Source organism: Sciurus vulgaris, assembly GCF_902686455.1.
Source record: "Sciurus vulgaris genome assembly, chromosome: 13".
NCBI lineage: Eukaryota > Metazoa > Chordata > Mammalia > Rodentia > Sciuridae > Sciurus > Sciurus vulgaris.
The window spans coordinates 16535756-16553011 of NC_136474.1; the positions used below are offsets into that span (position 1 = coordinate 16535756).

The 17256-nt window shown below is 45.2% G+C and overlaps 1 protein-coding gene across 1 annotated transcript in view; it reads right to left on the bottom strand.

Annotated features, from left to right (window-relative positions):
* Positions 1–17256, bottom strand: part of FANCC (FA complementation group C) — a gene marked incomplete at its 3' end in the record, with an annotated part of 195878 nt that overhangs the window by 91717 nt on the left and 86905 nt on the right. Inside the window, exons 3-4 of the mRNA XM_079108857.1 lie at positions 14841–14925; positions 10464–10558 (exon numbers count right to left, since the gene is read on the bottom strand). Coding sequence (XP_078964983.1) covers positions 10464–10558; positions 14841–14925 — 180 coding nt within the window. The remainder of the gene's footprint in view (positions 1–10463; positions 10559–14840; positions 14926–17256) is intronic.

A 17256-nucleotide genomic window follows, 5' to 3' on the forward strand; every position in this document is an offset into this window, starting at 1 on the left:
AACAAAAATAAAACAAAACAAACTGAAAACATAAAACAGGTCATCCGGAGCCCATCAGTAAGCATCTCAAACATCCTGTTCCTAATTGGCAATAAAGGTCTTGATCCGGCCTATGTGAGCAGTGGCGACTTACTAAAAACAATCTGATGTACTTCAGAGCTAGAATAAACAGGACTCCATCTAAACGAAAAAGAAAAAAATCCAAAACCCAAAACAAACTAAAAAAACCTAAACCTAGCCAGGAGCACAAATGATATCGTATTTAACCCCTTCAAAGGAAGCAGCTTTTCATTCTGGGAAGTTCGATGAGAAGTGCAGTGTACTCATATTAACAACTTGGGAGACAGCTGCCACTTCCCTGGACATGCACATCGATAGGCACAAACACATTCGCCATCAGGCTCCACATGAAGAATGAGGTGTGGACCAGAGTGACTTGAAATGCTCAGAAGTGAGAAGAGCAGCAATCTTCACATTTCCCAGAGCCTTGCAAAATGCTAAACGCCACAGTCACACTGCAGAATTGTGCAATGCTGGGAAGGCCTTACCAGATGATATAAAATGTAATACCTAAAAGCAGCGGATGCCACTCTGGATTTCTACAGGTACTTGCTGAATTTAGCAGCCGAGGACCAGGCTCCTTGCCCTAAACAGCACGGCAGCAAGCTTTGGTTTCCAAAGCCCCAGGGAAAACACGTACGTACAAAATTATAAAGAGATCTGCCACGACCTCTCTTTGCCGTTGCCGTTCCCAGTCACTGATTCAATTACAAACAGGGAGTGTGGGACTCAACCTACACTGCAGTCCCTGCACTAGGGTCCCAAGAACGTGAGGACACACCACTGGCAGGGAGGGTGCAGGAGCATAAGACCTGGTCTGCGTGCTGTGCCACTGTCAGGGGCCCGGCGGTAGCCGCTGCGCTGCGTGATCTTCTTCCCCCACACCAACATCCTTTCTGCCTTCCTCCTTTTGCCCTGACGCTTCCAGGGAACGGTACTACCACCTGTGAAGACACCTGGGTATTCTTAGGGAGAAACAAACTGCCCGGTCTCAGGTTTCCAGGGAAGACAGAATGTCCACCTCTTTCCCTGGGAGGAGAAAGCAGAGGAGTCATGATGCTGCTGAAGGATGTGGAGATGTGACGCCGGATCAATCCTCTGTGGTCTCTGCCTCACCTGAGATCACAGCCCTGTCCCACAGTGGTAGCATCCCAATCACTGATGGGTGCAGGCCCTGGAGGCAGAGCGGAGACTGGTGTGGAGAGACTGCATCCGTGGAGCCGATGTCCAGGGACCCCAGCCCCTGCCCCTTCCATGCTCAGCTGTCCCTCCCCAGAGCACCACACTTGGCCAGGCAGGCCTCGTGGGGGTCAGCTCACCTGTGCCTGGCAGGTCTGTCTACAGAATCCAGAGGGGTCCACTGACCCACAGGCACGGGCTACATTGAAATCAGTTTTAGAAGTGAGTGAACTGAAGTTTGACTTCTGATGACCACCTCTGGAATGGTATTTCTCAACTGGTTCCTAACCCAGGAAAAAGCAGAGTTACTGGTTTCCCCAAACCTCAACACTGTCCCTGAGCGTTGCCGATTCACTGATTCACTTCACTGACTGCCCTAGACTAACTGACTACGAACTCACAAGCTGGCACTCACAGCCCTCCAAAAGCTGTCACACACTCACACCGTTTTTCTCATCTTTAATTTTGACTTTTTCCACAGTGCCTTCTTCTCCACCCTGACAGGACCAAGTCCTTTCTCTCCACCACACCCAAGCCGTCTGTCGGCTCATTCCCCTGCTTCCACCTGGAGGGCGTCCCTCCAGCCCCTGACACACACCAGAGCTTACTACCTAAAGCCCTATTTGCTGTCTGAGGGGTTCAGCAAATAACAACTGAGCACTCACTAGGCTTTAGAACAAGGTCTTGGCTCTCACAGAACTTCTAGCCTAGTCGCCTAGTCGGGAGGAAATGGGGAGACAGGAGGCGATCAGCACTAAGAAAAAAATTGTCAAAGAAGGAGAGAGAGTGTCTGAGACAAGATGAAGGCCACACAGGCCAGGTGGTGTCTGAACAGCAGCCTGAGAGCCAGGGGCTCCCTGAGGAAGAGCTCAGAGGGCAGAGGAATCCTAGGGAGGGAGTTGGGGGAGTACAGGAGAACAGCAGAAGACCACCGGGCTGCAGGGAAGTCAGAAGGCAGAGACCTCAGCGAGGCTGGTCAGATGGGAGCACTTCCTGAGCCAGGCGCAACTCTGCACTGCAGAATGAATGACATGGGCAACGACTAGAGGGTCTGGAGAGGACGACAGGGGAGCAAGGGTGGGAGAGGAAGACAGGAGGGGCCCTGCCGTGGCCCCAGGGAGGGTAGCAGTGCTGCAGACAGAAGAGAGTCGGGAGGCGGGGGAGGTGGTCAGAGTGTGGACACAGGTCCTGTTAGAATCAACAGATTTGAGGCCAGATTGAGGAAGGGGGAGAGGTGCCCCCGGAGGAGCAGGGCCGCTGACCCGAGAAGCCCACGGCATGGAGGCAGGAAAGGCCTGGAAGGGACACGCTCAGGGAACGTCAGAGGTGCTTCTGATGTGTCTGATTACGACGCCCAGGACATGCAAGTGCGGCTGGGATGGACAGGAGGGTGCGGAGCTTGGGGGGTGTTCTGCCTGGGGATGCAGGCTTGGGGCTCAGCATGCGGACGCGTACACACCCATGCACGTCTGCACACACACACACACACACACACACGCTCACTCACCGGCTCATCAGTTTGTACTTCTTTCATGTCTCTTTTCATACGTGACCTAGTAACAGTCATGTCAAAATAAAACATAAAAGTCTGGGTAGTCTACATTTTCTGGGAAAAAGGGACAAAATTCTAACATTAATTTCATTCAACCCATTCAGTGACCCTCTATCTTGTGCCAGCTCTGAGCTAGGAGTAAACATTAAACAGAAAGCCCTGGTCCCATCCTGTGGAGGTCAGTGCCTGGTAAGTGACAAACATGACACAGATGGTCGCTTCCTTAATTATTTTAGTAAAAAAAATTGTTAAGTTTTCAATTCAGAAGCGAATGCAGATATTTTTTCAAGGTCATAATGAAGAATATTTGACCTTCTGCTGTCCCCAGCTGCTGGAGGTCGTAAAACTGCTCTGTCCCATGAACAGGGGGCCCCGCCCGGGACGCAGCATAGTCAGTCACACGCTGGGTGAGCTTTGGGCCCGTCCTAGCAGGCTAGAGGTCACCTAGTGTGGAGTCCAGCTGCTTTCCTTGTGAGCATGGTTTCACCAGGTCACAAGGCTGGTTTCATGGGATCTGTGGAAAACATGCCTTGTACTCTCTACCTTGCATCTGGCTCAGGCATGAAGAAAAGGACCAAATATTGGTGCAAAACTGTTTAACCTAGCTGGGTGAGGTGGAGCACGCCCATAATCCTAGCAACTCAGGAGGCTAAGGTAGGAGGATCACAAGTTCAAGGCCAGCCTCAGCAACTTAGCAAGACCCTGTCTCAAAATTAAAAAAAAAAAAAAAAGAAAGAAAGAAAGAAAGAAAGAAAGAAAGAAAAAAAAAAAAAAAAAAAAAAAAAAAGCATCAGGGATGCGGTTTGGTGGTAGGGTGCTCCTGGGTTAAATCCCAGGACCAAAACCAAAACAAACTATTTAACCTCATCAGATTTTTTTCTTTTTTCACTGTTGGTATTGTAATGTAACTCCATTTTAACAGTCTGACCTTTTATTACATTCATTTTTAAGCCTGAACCTCTGAATTCTGCAAGTCATACCAAATACTGGTGCTTTGTTTTTCTGAGATGGCCTCTATGCAATAACAGCAGAAGTAGAAACCAAGTTCATAAAATATCTAAGCCATATTTGATTCTGAAAGGTGACTGCAAAGAAGTTTTCTAAAAATAATATCAAGGCCACACTACATTTGAACATTCCAAATGTGGAGAATAGAGAGTTCATGATAACTAAAAAAGAATTTTCATGCAATGCAAATCAAAGGAAGGTATTTTAAAAAATTATATGCCATTCCTTTATTATTCAGTAAGCTAAAAGATGGAATAAAGGTGTCACTTGTAGGCCAGTCTCTCTGTTGGCAAGATTTTATGGTGACATTCAATTATGGGGTGTATGCCATTTTAGTCTGCTGCCGTGGAAATGAGTGTGAGGTGACAACTTCTTATGAGCTTACTTTGGGATTGTGTGAAAAAATAAAAGAGACTGAGGCTGGGCAGAAGGGTGCCTTCTCCCCTACACACGTAACTCCCTAAGGAGCTGCGGTGGAGAACGCAACCATGAACCTCAAATCAAGTCTGAACTAAAGCAATTCTTACAAAACCATAAGCACCTTCACTTTTTAAACTCACTACTTATTAATACAGCCTCTGAATTAATAAGACTATCCCCCCACAATTATGCCGCGTGATCTTGAGTTTCAAAACTCTTCCAAAAAATAGTTTATTAAGTCCCCAAACAAGTCTGTTGTCTCAACATGCTCTTGGTTATCAGTAACAAAGTCCTGAACCAAACTGGCTCAAGGAGAACAGGGACTATATTGCAGGATCAAGTCCAGCCAGAGTGACCTGGGGTCTGTGCAACGTCCTCAGGACCGGTTTCCTCACTTCTTCTTTTCCCTGTTGTTTCCACAAGACTGACTCCAGTTCTCCAGGAGGCTCTGATCTCATGTCCCACCATAAATGACAGCACTTCTGGGGCATGAGCAACTTAAAGTTCATTCATCAGGAAAGACACTCTGCTGCCCCCATTGCACACGTAAGTGATGAGACTGGATGTCGCTGGCTTGACTGGCCCAATTTGGCCTATGTGCCCATCACTATTGCCAGGAATGGACAGTCCATGTTGGTTGAGCCAAGTACCACCAACCACAGGAGCTAGCGAGGATGACCCTCAGCCCAGATAAACGACTGACAGCTGGGAAGTTGAGGACACTGTTAAGAAGATGGAAAGGAGGGGGATGGACACTGGAAAGCAACAAATGAGCATCTGCTACCTGTGTAAATGCAAGAATCCAATCACCAATTAATCTTAAAAAAAGAGGTCATAGAAAGTCAAATGAATACCATACAGGTAGAAAAGACGCTGGCATTGTCTGTTATTTACAAGTAAGTAAGAGCGGCACGAGCCACGGGAGGAAGCCTGCACCCACAGCGCCTCTGCTGTGCTCCTCAGCACCCTGGGGAAGGAGGCGGCTTTCCCTCTCAAACTACTTTCAAATGTGGTCAAGGACAAAGATCCTTCCTCTAGGTTTTCATATCCCAGCTGGACCAGCTGGCAGGAGCCAAAAGCATTCCAAGTGGAGAAATGGGAATCCCTGCAATGTGGTAGGATCCCGGGATGCAGGAAGACAGCGGGAGGGGGCAACAGAATGGGAAGGGGAAAGACCCTAGGTTCAGAAAGGTCAGGAGAAGCTGCACGCACCAAGGTGGCACATGGATATTGACAACAGGGATGTGCACGGCAGGTGGCACCCAGGATCACCCCCTGATGCACGAAGACAATGCTGGAACCACCGTGTGAGAGACAAGAGTAGACGTCAGCACTATTTCCTACGTGACACTACCACAGTCCAGGGTTAGACCGTCACCTGCCTCAAACAGTCCAAGTGGATCTTGAGGAAAGAGAAGGCGTTCCACCACGAGAGGGGTAGCAGGGTTCGCTTGAGTCCCCACTCCCTCTCATTCATGCATTATGACTTCCATGTGACCAGCAAGAAAGATCCACTGAGTGTGCTACCCAACTAGAGAAACCCCAGCTCAAAAGATCCCTGCAAAGAATCAGAGACCAAAAATGATCCTACTGAACAGACGGGGAAAGGGACACTGGCACCTCTACCCTTCCTGTGGGCCACACAAGTCAAGTATCTGGTAGGAATGTTTCAAAGATACCAGGAAGGCTATTTAAAATAATGAATTTACATAGCTTATCAATAATTCACTCACTCAAAAATTTACGTGGTGCAAGGTACTGTTTGACTTGCCAATAGTAAATAAAGCTGATAAAAATACATTTTGTCGAAGGGTAGAGTGGCTACTGAGATTCTCGCCAAACTGACTGACTTCAATTGACTGGATAAGGCCCACCCACATCAGGGAAGCGCCATCTGCTTTACTCAGTCTACCAACTTAATCTCATCCAGACACTCTCATGGAAACACATGGAATAATGTTTGACCAGACACCTGAGCACTTCATGGTCCAGTCAAGTTGACCCATACAATTAGCCACCATGAGACTAAGGGAGAGACTCAGGGTCACTCCTGCACAAGCAAAGACACCTGGCTCATGACAAAGGTATCAGCACAGAAGGAGGGAAATGATTTCCCACCAGTGGTGCTGGGCGCGGAGAGTCATGGGGACACAGCGGGAAAGCAGCTCCAACTCCGCACATGAGGACAGCTGCAGGCGGATCCCAGGATTGCACCAGGAGGCCAACACAGCCAGGCATGCAACATTTCTCAGACAGGATGCGAAACATTTAGCCTCAGAGGGACTAAAATAGGGCTTAAAAGACAGTAAAGGAATGTAAACACAGATCACAGTCTGGAACCAAGAGCTGCCACACTGAGATTTCTTTAAAAAAGTACCCATGTCCAGCATGTATAGAGTTTCTACAAATCAATAAGGAAAGAAAAGATTAGTAGAAAAATGATTAAGAAACTTGAACAGGGATTTAACAAACTAAAAGTTAAACTTCAGGAAAACCAAACAAAAACCATGCTAGACACCAGCACACATGCATCAGGATAACACAAGGCTAGAGCAAGTGACAGGAACTCTAAGGCGACTACCGCAGGAACGTAAGCTGCTGCCACGGCCACAGGGGAGAATCAGCGTGAGCCAGTCAAGCGAAGCTCTGACACGTCACGTCCTACGCCTGCTGTCTCTCCTGTCTCTAAAACACGCACTGCAGGCCCCAGCGTGTTCCCACTCCCCCGAGCTGTGAACACACGCCCATCAAAGGTAGAGTGGGTAGAACGCACAGACCATGCTGTGCCCAACATCGTGGATGAATCTGGAGAAAACAGTATTAAGCAAGATAAATCACACAAAAGAATGCTTACTATATTGTTCTGTTTCTACCAAATTAAAAAAAAAAAAAGTTAGACTTAACCATAGAGCAACAGGAATAAAAGTCAGGCTACTGGTCACTACCGGGAAACAAAGGGGATACCAGAAGGAAGGTAGAAGCATCTAGAAGCCAGGCAAACTCTACTAGAGCTCCTGATTTGATGGCAGTTACAAGGGCATTTATTCTGCAGTAATTTGTTAAGTGTGACATTTATGCTAGTGCATTTTTCTGCATGTTTGATAGATTTTGTAATTTAAAAGTTCTGAAAGATAAGAAAGTAGAGGGCTGAAGCCAGCTGGGTGCTGCGTCACACGCCTGCTGACACTGAACAGACAGCAGCCCTGCCCTGCTGATCCCTGCTCCTGGCACCCTGCAGGGAACAGGGGGGGGGGGGGGTGTCTCACCCAGGGAGGACAGGCATGCCCTAAACTTGGCAGGCCCAGGAAACCTCCCCCAAGGACTGTAAGAGAACAGACTCTTTCAGATCCAGTGCTATGTCCTTAGCCTCTATCCTAGTGCCGGGCAAACGGTCTGTACTCAAAAGTATGTATTCAAACGTTGTTCAAGAACCAAACATTCTGAAAAGGTGTGACAGAGTCCTGGGGCCTTACCCAGTCTCTGTGAGAACAGCCATTGAGGTCACATTGTTTGATGGCACATTGTGAATATCGGCGAAACTCCAAAAGCCTTTTCAATGGCATGTGTTCCAGCGTAACATGTGGCAACATATGCTAAGCATTAAATAGGGTTTTTATTTCTTTTTTATGTTAAAAAGACAACTCAGGCTAACATCTTCAAATCTAAGAATTAACCTGGGATGGGCGCTGTGGCACATGCCTATAATCTCAGTGGCTGAGGAAGCTGAGGTAAGAGGGTCTTGAGTTCAAAGCCAGCCTCAACAACTTAGCAAGGCCCTAAGTAATTGAGTGAGACCCTGTCTCAAAGTAAAATACAAACAAAAAAAGGGGGGCAGTGGGGGCTGGGGATATGGGTCAGTGGTTAAGTGACCCTGGGTTCAATTCTCAGTACCCAAAAAGTAAAAAAGAACAGATCTGAAATGTGACTTTGCGACGTTACAGAGACCCTTGGGAGCATGTGCTTGACTTGCGATGACAGTGCTCAGTGCCGGACAGGAATGAAGGCTGCAGGAGGTCCCCGGTTCCTCCTACGCCTTGGGCTCCTCCTTCCATTCATGAAGTGCGCTTCCTCCACGGTGCTCCAAGTCCTCTTTCTGGAGGCCTCCTCTCGGGTGGTCTGGCCTCGCCCCAGGCCCCCACTACCATATTCCCCATTCAGGGCTCACTCCCAGCCCTCCATCAGCATCACTCCCTCGTGGAGAACGGAGCCCTCGACTCTCCTGGTGCATCTCTGCCCACACCTGACGACGGCGGCTCTTAAGCTGCCCTGGCCGCTTTGGGACTGTACCTTATGTGATAAACAGTGTATAGATATGGCCTCCTTTCTCTGTATCACTCAGGCCCTGGTGATTTCTCACTTCTATCTCCGCAGTAGCTTCCAAAGAGCTTCTAGTTTCACATCTGGCCATATGATCTGTTTAAATACGCCTGTGGTTTCCCTACTACCCTTAAGATAAACACTTCTACAGCGGTACCCAGGGCCCACCTCTCTAGCTCCAGGCTTTGGCACCGCCCCGCAGACCCCTCCCCAGCAGCGCTGTGCACCTGCAGTACTATGCCACCCCACTCCGCAGGCTTTGTCTCCAAGTCCCCAAGCATGAGAGAGTGCCCCTGTGTCCCATCACACCTACACAGGTTTGACCAACCACCCAGCCACTGCCCAGGCATGACTGGCCACCCATCTGTGAGTTCCCTAAGGTGGAGGTTAAGCGTTATGATTTCCTCTCCCTGCACTACACTTAAGTGCCTATTAACAAGTAAACAAGTATTAAACAAGGAAAAAACACAGGATAAATATGAAGTCAGAAATTTTAAAGTAGGCTAATAAAGTCATGAGCTAAATGAAGAAAGTTAACAGGGTCATCCTAAAAACACTTTATTAGATGGTCTAAAATATTAATTCTAAAATATTAGAATTTGAGGAATTAGCCCATGCAAAATTATGTGTTAAGTAGTATTTAAAATATCAAATACTTCCAGGGTTAGGGTTAGGGTTAGGGTGGCGCATGCCTGTGATCCCAGCAGCTTGGGAGGCTGAGGCAGGAGGACCTCAAGTTCAAAGCCAGTCTCAGCAGAAGCAAGGCACTAAGCAAGTCAATGAGACCCTGTCTCTAAATAAAACACAAAATAGGGCTGGGGATGTGGCTTAGTGATCAAGTACCCCTGAGTTCAATGCCCAGTAACCCCCCTCAAAAAAACCCAAATACTCAAAGTCAACAATTAAAAGATTAAAGTCTAAACCGGTGTTCTATTTTCATAGCCTTCTTTTACACACTCCTTTCTCTAATTTCGCTCACCAGTTCTCCTTTCTTCAGCCACTAACAAGAATTCCAATTAGATTTTGTATTCTTTCCTTTCCTTGCCCAATCCCTTCCACCCCTAGAGTCCCTTCTATCCTCAGAATCTAAGAGAGAAATGCAAACACTGTTTTCGTCATCTCTAGTAGCAAATCTGTCTGAAGTGAAAGAATCGTCAAGAGCAGGGAGGCAATGACATCACCAATCAGGCTGACAGACGAGACTGGGTGGTGAGGCCGCTGGCTGATCTCAAGATGCCAAGCGGCTAATCTGAACCACATGCACACTGAGTGAGTCCTCAGGCTAGGCAGCAGTACAGTGCTGGTCGGGGGCAGCCGTGTTCCCACTTATGCCTGCCCTTCCAGAGGATGCAGATGCAGACAGGGCGCACAGGAAGCTGCTCTAATGGCCAGTGTGCAGATGACGGATCTGACAGTGAGTGGTACTGGTCAAGAAGCACAAGGGACAGGTCTGCTAGGTTACTGGCCAGGCACCAACTATGGGACAAAAGTCTGCTGCTCCCCAGGCACTTCTGAATCCTAGATTTATTACAGAATAGGTTCTGAGACAGGCAGAGAAGTCCCTGGAGAGGAAATACATAAGGATTTAAAGTAGGCTGGTAGGAGAAATCATTTTTTGAAGGATAGCAATTGCTAGGAAAAAACTGTTCTTTTGGTTACCTGAAAGGGATGTTTCAGAACCACTCAGCATTAGGTTTTGTCAGCATGGGGAAGTTCACCCTAAGCCAATATCTTTTGGAATTCATAATCGAGCAAAAATAATGTTCACAGTGAAGGGATTTTCAAGTATTGAAAGAGCTTTGAAAACATCACTAAACTGGACACCCCCACCAAAAAAAAAAAAAAAAGAAAAAAAGAAAGAAAGAAAGACCATTCCTTAAAATAATCAGTTCATTTCAAAACAGTACAGAATGAGATTTCCTCTTACCTGAACCCAGGAATTAAGTCTTGATTCTGCAGTACTCTGTGGCTCTTTGTTAATTAGACAACATAAGCACCATATTACAATTTTCTGGCTTTCATCTGTAGAAAAGAAAACTAAAATTAATGGTCTTATCGAATAGGAAAAAAAAAAGAGAAACTTTTTTTTTTTTTTTTTAAAAACCTCTTAAAACTTCATTTAGAAAAATCTCAAAAGTACTAAGTTCAGAGAATAAGCCTCCAGGAGCGTGTGACGCTTGCCTTGTGGGTTTCTTCTTGTGGGTTCGGGATCACTTTTGCTTACCTCTTGTGTGGCCAATTCCCTTCTGTAACAGCAGCAGTTTTTAAAGCCAAACAGGGTTTTAAAATATGGAAAGAACTGAAAGAAGTGGGCTTTCCTTGAGCCTGGCTTTTCATTTCATATCTCAAACCATTGGTAATTCCAACCTTTTTAAGGCAACATGACTTTCACAGGCAAGCCAGTCAGCATTTCCAATTTAATCTTTTAATTTTCTATTTGCCAAAATACCCTCGCTTGTTAAAAACAAATTAACAAAAAGGATTGTTTTAAAACATTCATTTTAGTACCAAATGCTCTGGATAAAATAGAGGCCTCTTACATGCTCCTGATTCTTTAAAATTTAAAACTTTACTGCATGTGTGACAGAAGTTCTGAACTTTGGAATCATACATTCACAGAAGCCTCTACCTGATGAGTCACTTTCTTTTTCTGTTGGTGGTGACTGAGTCCATTCCAGGCAGAGATTACAATTAAGAAACAAAAATGAGGCCTAAAAACTGAAGTCATCAGTACCCGAGCTAGAGCAGAGTAATGGACTCCACAAGGAGGCCTCAGGCCCCAGTCATCCCTGAGCAGGATCCCCTGCCACCCGTCTTCCCATCTTCTGCAATGCTCCTAAATGGCTTCCTTCACCAAGAAGTGAATACAGTACTAACTCCAGGAAGCCTCTCAGTATTTTTCACCACAAAGCAAAGGATGCTAATGGTAAATTTAGCCCCCATCAACATTCATAGCTATGCTTACCCAATAACCAATTCTCTGACATACGTTCCTCCCTGGCTCCTAGGAGCCCACGGGAAGCACTATCAGGCACTGGCTTGTCTGAGTTCCATTCACTTCCAGAGTTGTATACTTAACCTCTATGGATGCTACGGTTCTTCAGGCTGAACCAACACCACTGAGTAAAATGGGACTGTGCTCCCACAGCGTGAATACGAGAAGAAAGTCTATCTCTGAGTAGCAAGTGTGACAGACGCATCCAGTGGAATGCAGACTCAGCAGCAGCCACGGTGGAAAAGAACGCAAGGCAACGAGAAGCATCTCCACAAATCAGACAGAAGCAGAGGGAGAGAAAATGGAAAAAGAAAGAGAAGGAAAAAGATAAGGAAGATACGGACACAGAGACAAGCCATTTACAAAGGAAAAGACATCAAAAGAGAAGAGGGAGAAGTCCTCTGCACAGGCCTCCTGCCTTGCCTCCCGAGTTCTATGTGGTGACCACGCAGAGCAGCCAGCCCTGGCCTCCCTATTCCCCAGCCTCTAACAACCCCCCCAACCTAGCAGCTTAACACAATTTAGGTATTTATTGTCTCAAAAAAAAAAAAAAAAAAAAACAAACAGCTGGCTTCACAGTTCTAACCTCTAGAAGTAAAACATGAAGAACCTGGGTTTCATCTGGAATTTTCAGTTCAAAATATCAAAAAATAAAGTATCAGGTAGTACAGTATGCTGGCATATTTTCTTTTCCTACCACACATTTTTTAAAACATATTTTCAGTTTAAATGGCCACAATAACCTTATTTATCATTTATTTTTATGTGAGGCTGGGGTCAAACCCACTTGCCTCAGAGATGCCAGGCACGCGTTCCACCACTGAGCTGCAACCCAGTCCCCCATTGTTCAATCTGTCGGTACTCAGATCGACTGTCCCTGAATCGAACCTCAGGCATATTCCTGTCGCATGCAACTGCCCTGCAGACGCTCCAGCCCTCATCTCAGGGACTCTGGGGAAGAGCATGCCAAGCGCCATGGACTGTAGTGTGTGCTGGTAGCTTCAGGACCAACAGCAGTGCTTGTGTCTGTGAGTCACCAAGCAAAGAAAGCTGTGAGCTACGCGGCTGTACATTTCCACGTGCCAACTTTGGGCAAAGAAAGGCACTCCCACAGGTGGGCGGAGTTTCCATGGCTCTTGCTTTTCTTGGGTATTTTTGTTTTTGTCTTTTTGACAGAAAAATTTTAACTAATTTTTCTTAGTTGTTCACAGTGGTGAACAACTAAGCATGCAGAATCACTCAAAGTTGGGAAGATTCCCATCTTTTGGCTTCTTTTAGACTTCGGTCCATAACCCCCCACTTCCTGCCCTCTCAGCCTGGGTCCTCACCACTCGTCCCACCTTCTTCTGTCCCACCTCTGTGCTTCCGCTCCTTCCCAGCCAGCCACCCCCTGCAATACGCCAGGCCACACTTACCTGCTTTGAGTGTATTTTTATGTAGTAAATTAAAGCAATTTTCTTCTAAAAAGCAATATTAGACCCATGAAGCATCTAAGGGTGGTGGCTTGAAAAGGGAAGTACTCAACCGCTTTTTTTCCTTTCTCCTGCCATTGGCCTCACTCAGCGTTTTTCAAATGTCTGGTCATGCTACAACCAGGGGCTGTGAAATCAGTTTTGGGTCATGACCACCATTTTTTAAACAGCACAGTGAAAACATTCCACATAAAAAAGGAGTATTCTTTCACGAATTGCGTTTATTGCCAAGTGTGCATGTACACACATCTGCAAATAAGCACGTGTGTGTGCATAAATATATACATGCATGTATACAAAACGTATTTTTGGTCAAAGATGATTGAGAGGACACTGGCCTCACTGCAATACATGAGCTCTGGCAGGTAAGCATGGACTTGTGGGCAAACAGTGCTGGCTCACTTGCTCTACCAAGGCAGATCAGGGCCTGAAGGAGGCGATGGGATGAAGGAGAGGACGAGGCTCCAGAGGCAGGACAGAAGAGGGTGGGGGCGGAGCCAGCAAGGCCTAGGGGCTGTGTGCCAAGTGCAGGGCCCAGTGCGAAGCTGTCCCCTTTCCTACTAGTTTCCTGCTCTTCTAATGGCTTATGACAGGCTAGACCAGGGAAACTGTATGACTCTCTATCAAAGGGGAAGACTCCTTTTATCTTTGGCTTTAATGTTATTATGTAATACAATTAGTCTTTGACTTTAAAAATCTGTAAAGCAAGTATCACATGAGCTAATGAGCTAATAATACAGTCAACCCAAGGCAAATGTGCTCCTTCAGAGGTGTCTGCTCTGCCCTGTGCCAGGCCCTAGGAAGACAAAGAGGAGGCCTCAGCTCCTGCTCTCAGAGGCACTCAGTCTTCCAGGGGATCTAACACTGAGTGAGCAGGTATGACCCCTGAGGAAGATGCGGGGGCTGCGGGGGTTACTGAGGTCCCCACCTCACCCAGCAAGGCTGTTTCAGGGAAGACCTAAAAAACGAGGGAGAACAGAAGCATGAGGAACGTAACCCAGAAGTCGCAGGCCCTGACACCAAGACCGTCAGCCACTGTTAATGACCACAATGTCTGGGGTCTGTTGAGGAAGATGAAACAGGAAGTGAGGCAGAAATCAGAGGCAGAATGCCTCCCCTGCAGGTCCCCGAATTTTCTCAAACTGGACAAACCCAGAATGTCACTCCTAAGAAAGAACAAAGCCATGTCTGGATTCAGACTCTGAAGAATGGTTTTACAATATGGGAAACCATCTGTGAGTTAACCAACCGCTTCATGAAACAAGGACATTAAGGTGATGTTGTCAGCACAACCATTTTACATGGAATTAAGGATGAGGTGATGGGGGTAGGAATGGGGAAGACAGAAGAATGACTGAGACATCACTTTCCTATGTTCATATGTGAACACACGACCAGTGAAACTGCGCACCATGTTCAACCACAAGGACGGGAAGTTTACTTCATGTATGTATGATATGTCAAAATACTGTCATGTATACCTAAAAAGAACAAACAAATTATTTTTAAAAAAGATGAGGTGATGAAAGTGATTACAGACAAAAATTGTTGCTTAAATCCTCTCCAGGTTCCTGCCCTCTGTTTCAAGGAGGTCTGTTTCCTACAGATCTGCACCTGAGGGTGTAGGCATGTGCACGAGTATACGTGTGTGCCTTCTATACAAACACAGACAACAATAAAGGAAGAATTTCCACAATACAGCAGTAAATACATTCGTTACATTGTTCCATGAAAACTGGAGAAAGATTTATAATTAAGCCTCTGTATATTGCTAATGCAGAAATTAAAACTGTCATTAGAAGTTTGTGTTTTGAGAAGACACAGCTTAGATGCTTACCGTATGCTAAGATAAAAGGATTCTGGCAGGTTTTTGCTAACAGTTGACGAACTGTGGGGAATCTTTCCATGATCGTATCAGGATCCTGTAAAGGAAAAGTAAGCTTTGGTCAGTGAAAGGGCACTCACTATGCAACCCAGGAAGTCAGCTTAAATGCTCCTTACTTGGTATATTTTAGAAAAGTAGGCAAAAGAGAATTAGAGAAGATCTCTAGGGAAAGAATTCACAGACAGTTTAAAAAGCAACCAACCATCCTACTTCAACCTGAAACCAGGTCTCTAAAACTAAGTTCTACGACCTAACTAGGTAAAACCAATTTTATTACAAAATTAATTTTATTTTACTCAATAGTCAGGAAAGGCTACTTTATTTGAAAATAACAGACTAAGTAAGAGTTTTGTTTTGTTTACTGAGGTTTGAGACCAGGGGCACACTACCACTGAGCTACAGTTCTTTTTAGTTTATATTTTGAGATAGGGTCTTGCTAGGTAGCTGAGGCTGGCCTTGAACTTGTGATTCTCCAACCTCAGCCTCCCAAGTCCCTGGGATTACAGGCATATGCCATCATGCCTGGCTTGAGTAAGAGTTTTAAAAGCTATTGGTGATTAATAACTTTATAATCCTATATTTTCATACTGCTTTCTTACTCTAGCAGAATAAGGAAGGTTCTTAATCCAGCTCCAGTAAGGCTGTTTCAAAGAATATTTAAAAGAACAAGAACTCTGGAATTTGTAACAAGAAACAAAAACAGCCAGAGCACAGAGATACATACCTCCGCTCATTACTGTTTTGATTGCTATATGCTAAATGACATCATACTTAATCTAAAACAAACCAAACCCAAGACAAACCAAATAGAAAACAGCCTATGGTTAAAACCAGGCAGGCCCTTATTCAGCTGGCTCTTTTCCCACTTCTTTACCTTTCGTGAAAGTTCAACAGTAAGACCAAACTGAGATAATGTGCAGGTAAGCTGACACGATAAGCATTTCCTGCTGCTGCAGCAGTGAATTCCCCACGTGTGCCTCAGCACCAAGGCTGGCCCAGACTTTCTGGGACCACATGAAGGTCAAGTTACATAAGTCTGACTACAAAAAACAATTTTAGATTAAGCAATGGCTGTTCACACAGGCAGAATCTGCCCTTCTGATTTCTAAAGATACATGAACTCATATTATTAACAGAATTATTCAAATTTCCTACTTGCTTCTTTGACTAATGACGGAGAAGCATAACACGAGAATGTATGTTAGGGAATATTTGCCTTTTCTTTCTGAAATTTAAAAATATAGACAAAACCAATCATATATTCATACCATAACAGTATATGCAGTCATAAAACATCTTTAAAACAAAAAAATTCTGTCAAAAGAAAAATTTGACATTTTGCAAAGGATTACTAAAAAGCGTGAAGACACTCAAAATTCTAATATTTATTAGAAAATATCACTTGAAATATTAGAAGAGAACCTACTATTTTAATAGTCAGGTCTCAGTATTAGGACAGATCTCAGCATCTCTTAGGACAGTCCACTTGAGAAAAGGGCTGAGGAGAGGGTAAGTACTTCAACAAACTCTTCAAGACTTGAAGGACAAAAAGGCCTTGAAAAAAGTCCCATTTATTACTTGAAAACAGCAGCAAAGTCCCATTTCTTATAAAAATAACCTTCTTGAAAATACATGGGTACCCATGTTTATAGCAACTCAATTCACCATAGCCCAACGTTGGAACCAGTCTAGTTGTCTGTCAACAGATGAATGAATAAGGCAAATATGGTATATATACACAATGGAGTTCTATTCAACCATAAAGAAAAATGAAATTATGTCATTTGAGGAAAATGGATGAAATTTGAGAACATTATGTTAAGTGATATAAGCCAAACTCCAAAGGTCAAGGGCTGTGTGTTTTCTCTCATGTGTGGAAGCTAGAGAGGAAAAAGGAAAAGAAAGGTGGGCAGGGGGTGGAGGTGGGACCTCATGAAAACTGAAGGGAGGTCAGTAGAGTAGAAGAAAGGACCATGGAGAAGGAGAAGAGGGGAGAACAGGAAATGCTGGGGAGGGATACTGGCCAATCACATTGCGAGCATGTTCAAACACCTCACAACACATCCCACCCTGAGGTACGACTACGACGTACCAATAAGAAATATGGAAAAATAAATAAAAATAACCTGCATGGGCTGGGGTGTAGCTGAGTGGTACAGTGCTTGCTTAGCAAACACAAGGCCCTGGATTCTATCCCTAGCACCACAAAAATAAATAAATAAAAATTTAAAATATGTGCACATATATACAAATACATACATAGGCACACAGTAAAAAGAAACATATGTAAGAAAAACTAAAAACAATTTTGTCAGAAAGTCTCATTAAAACACAACTAGTCAAGAAGAAAAGACCAACATCAAAATAA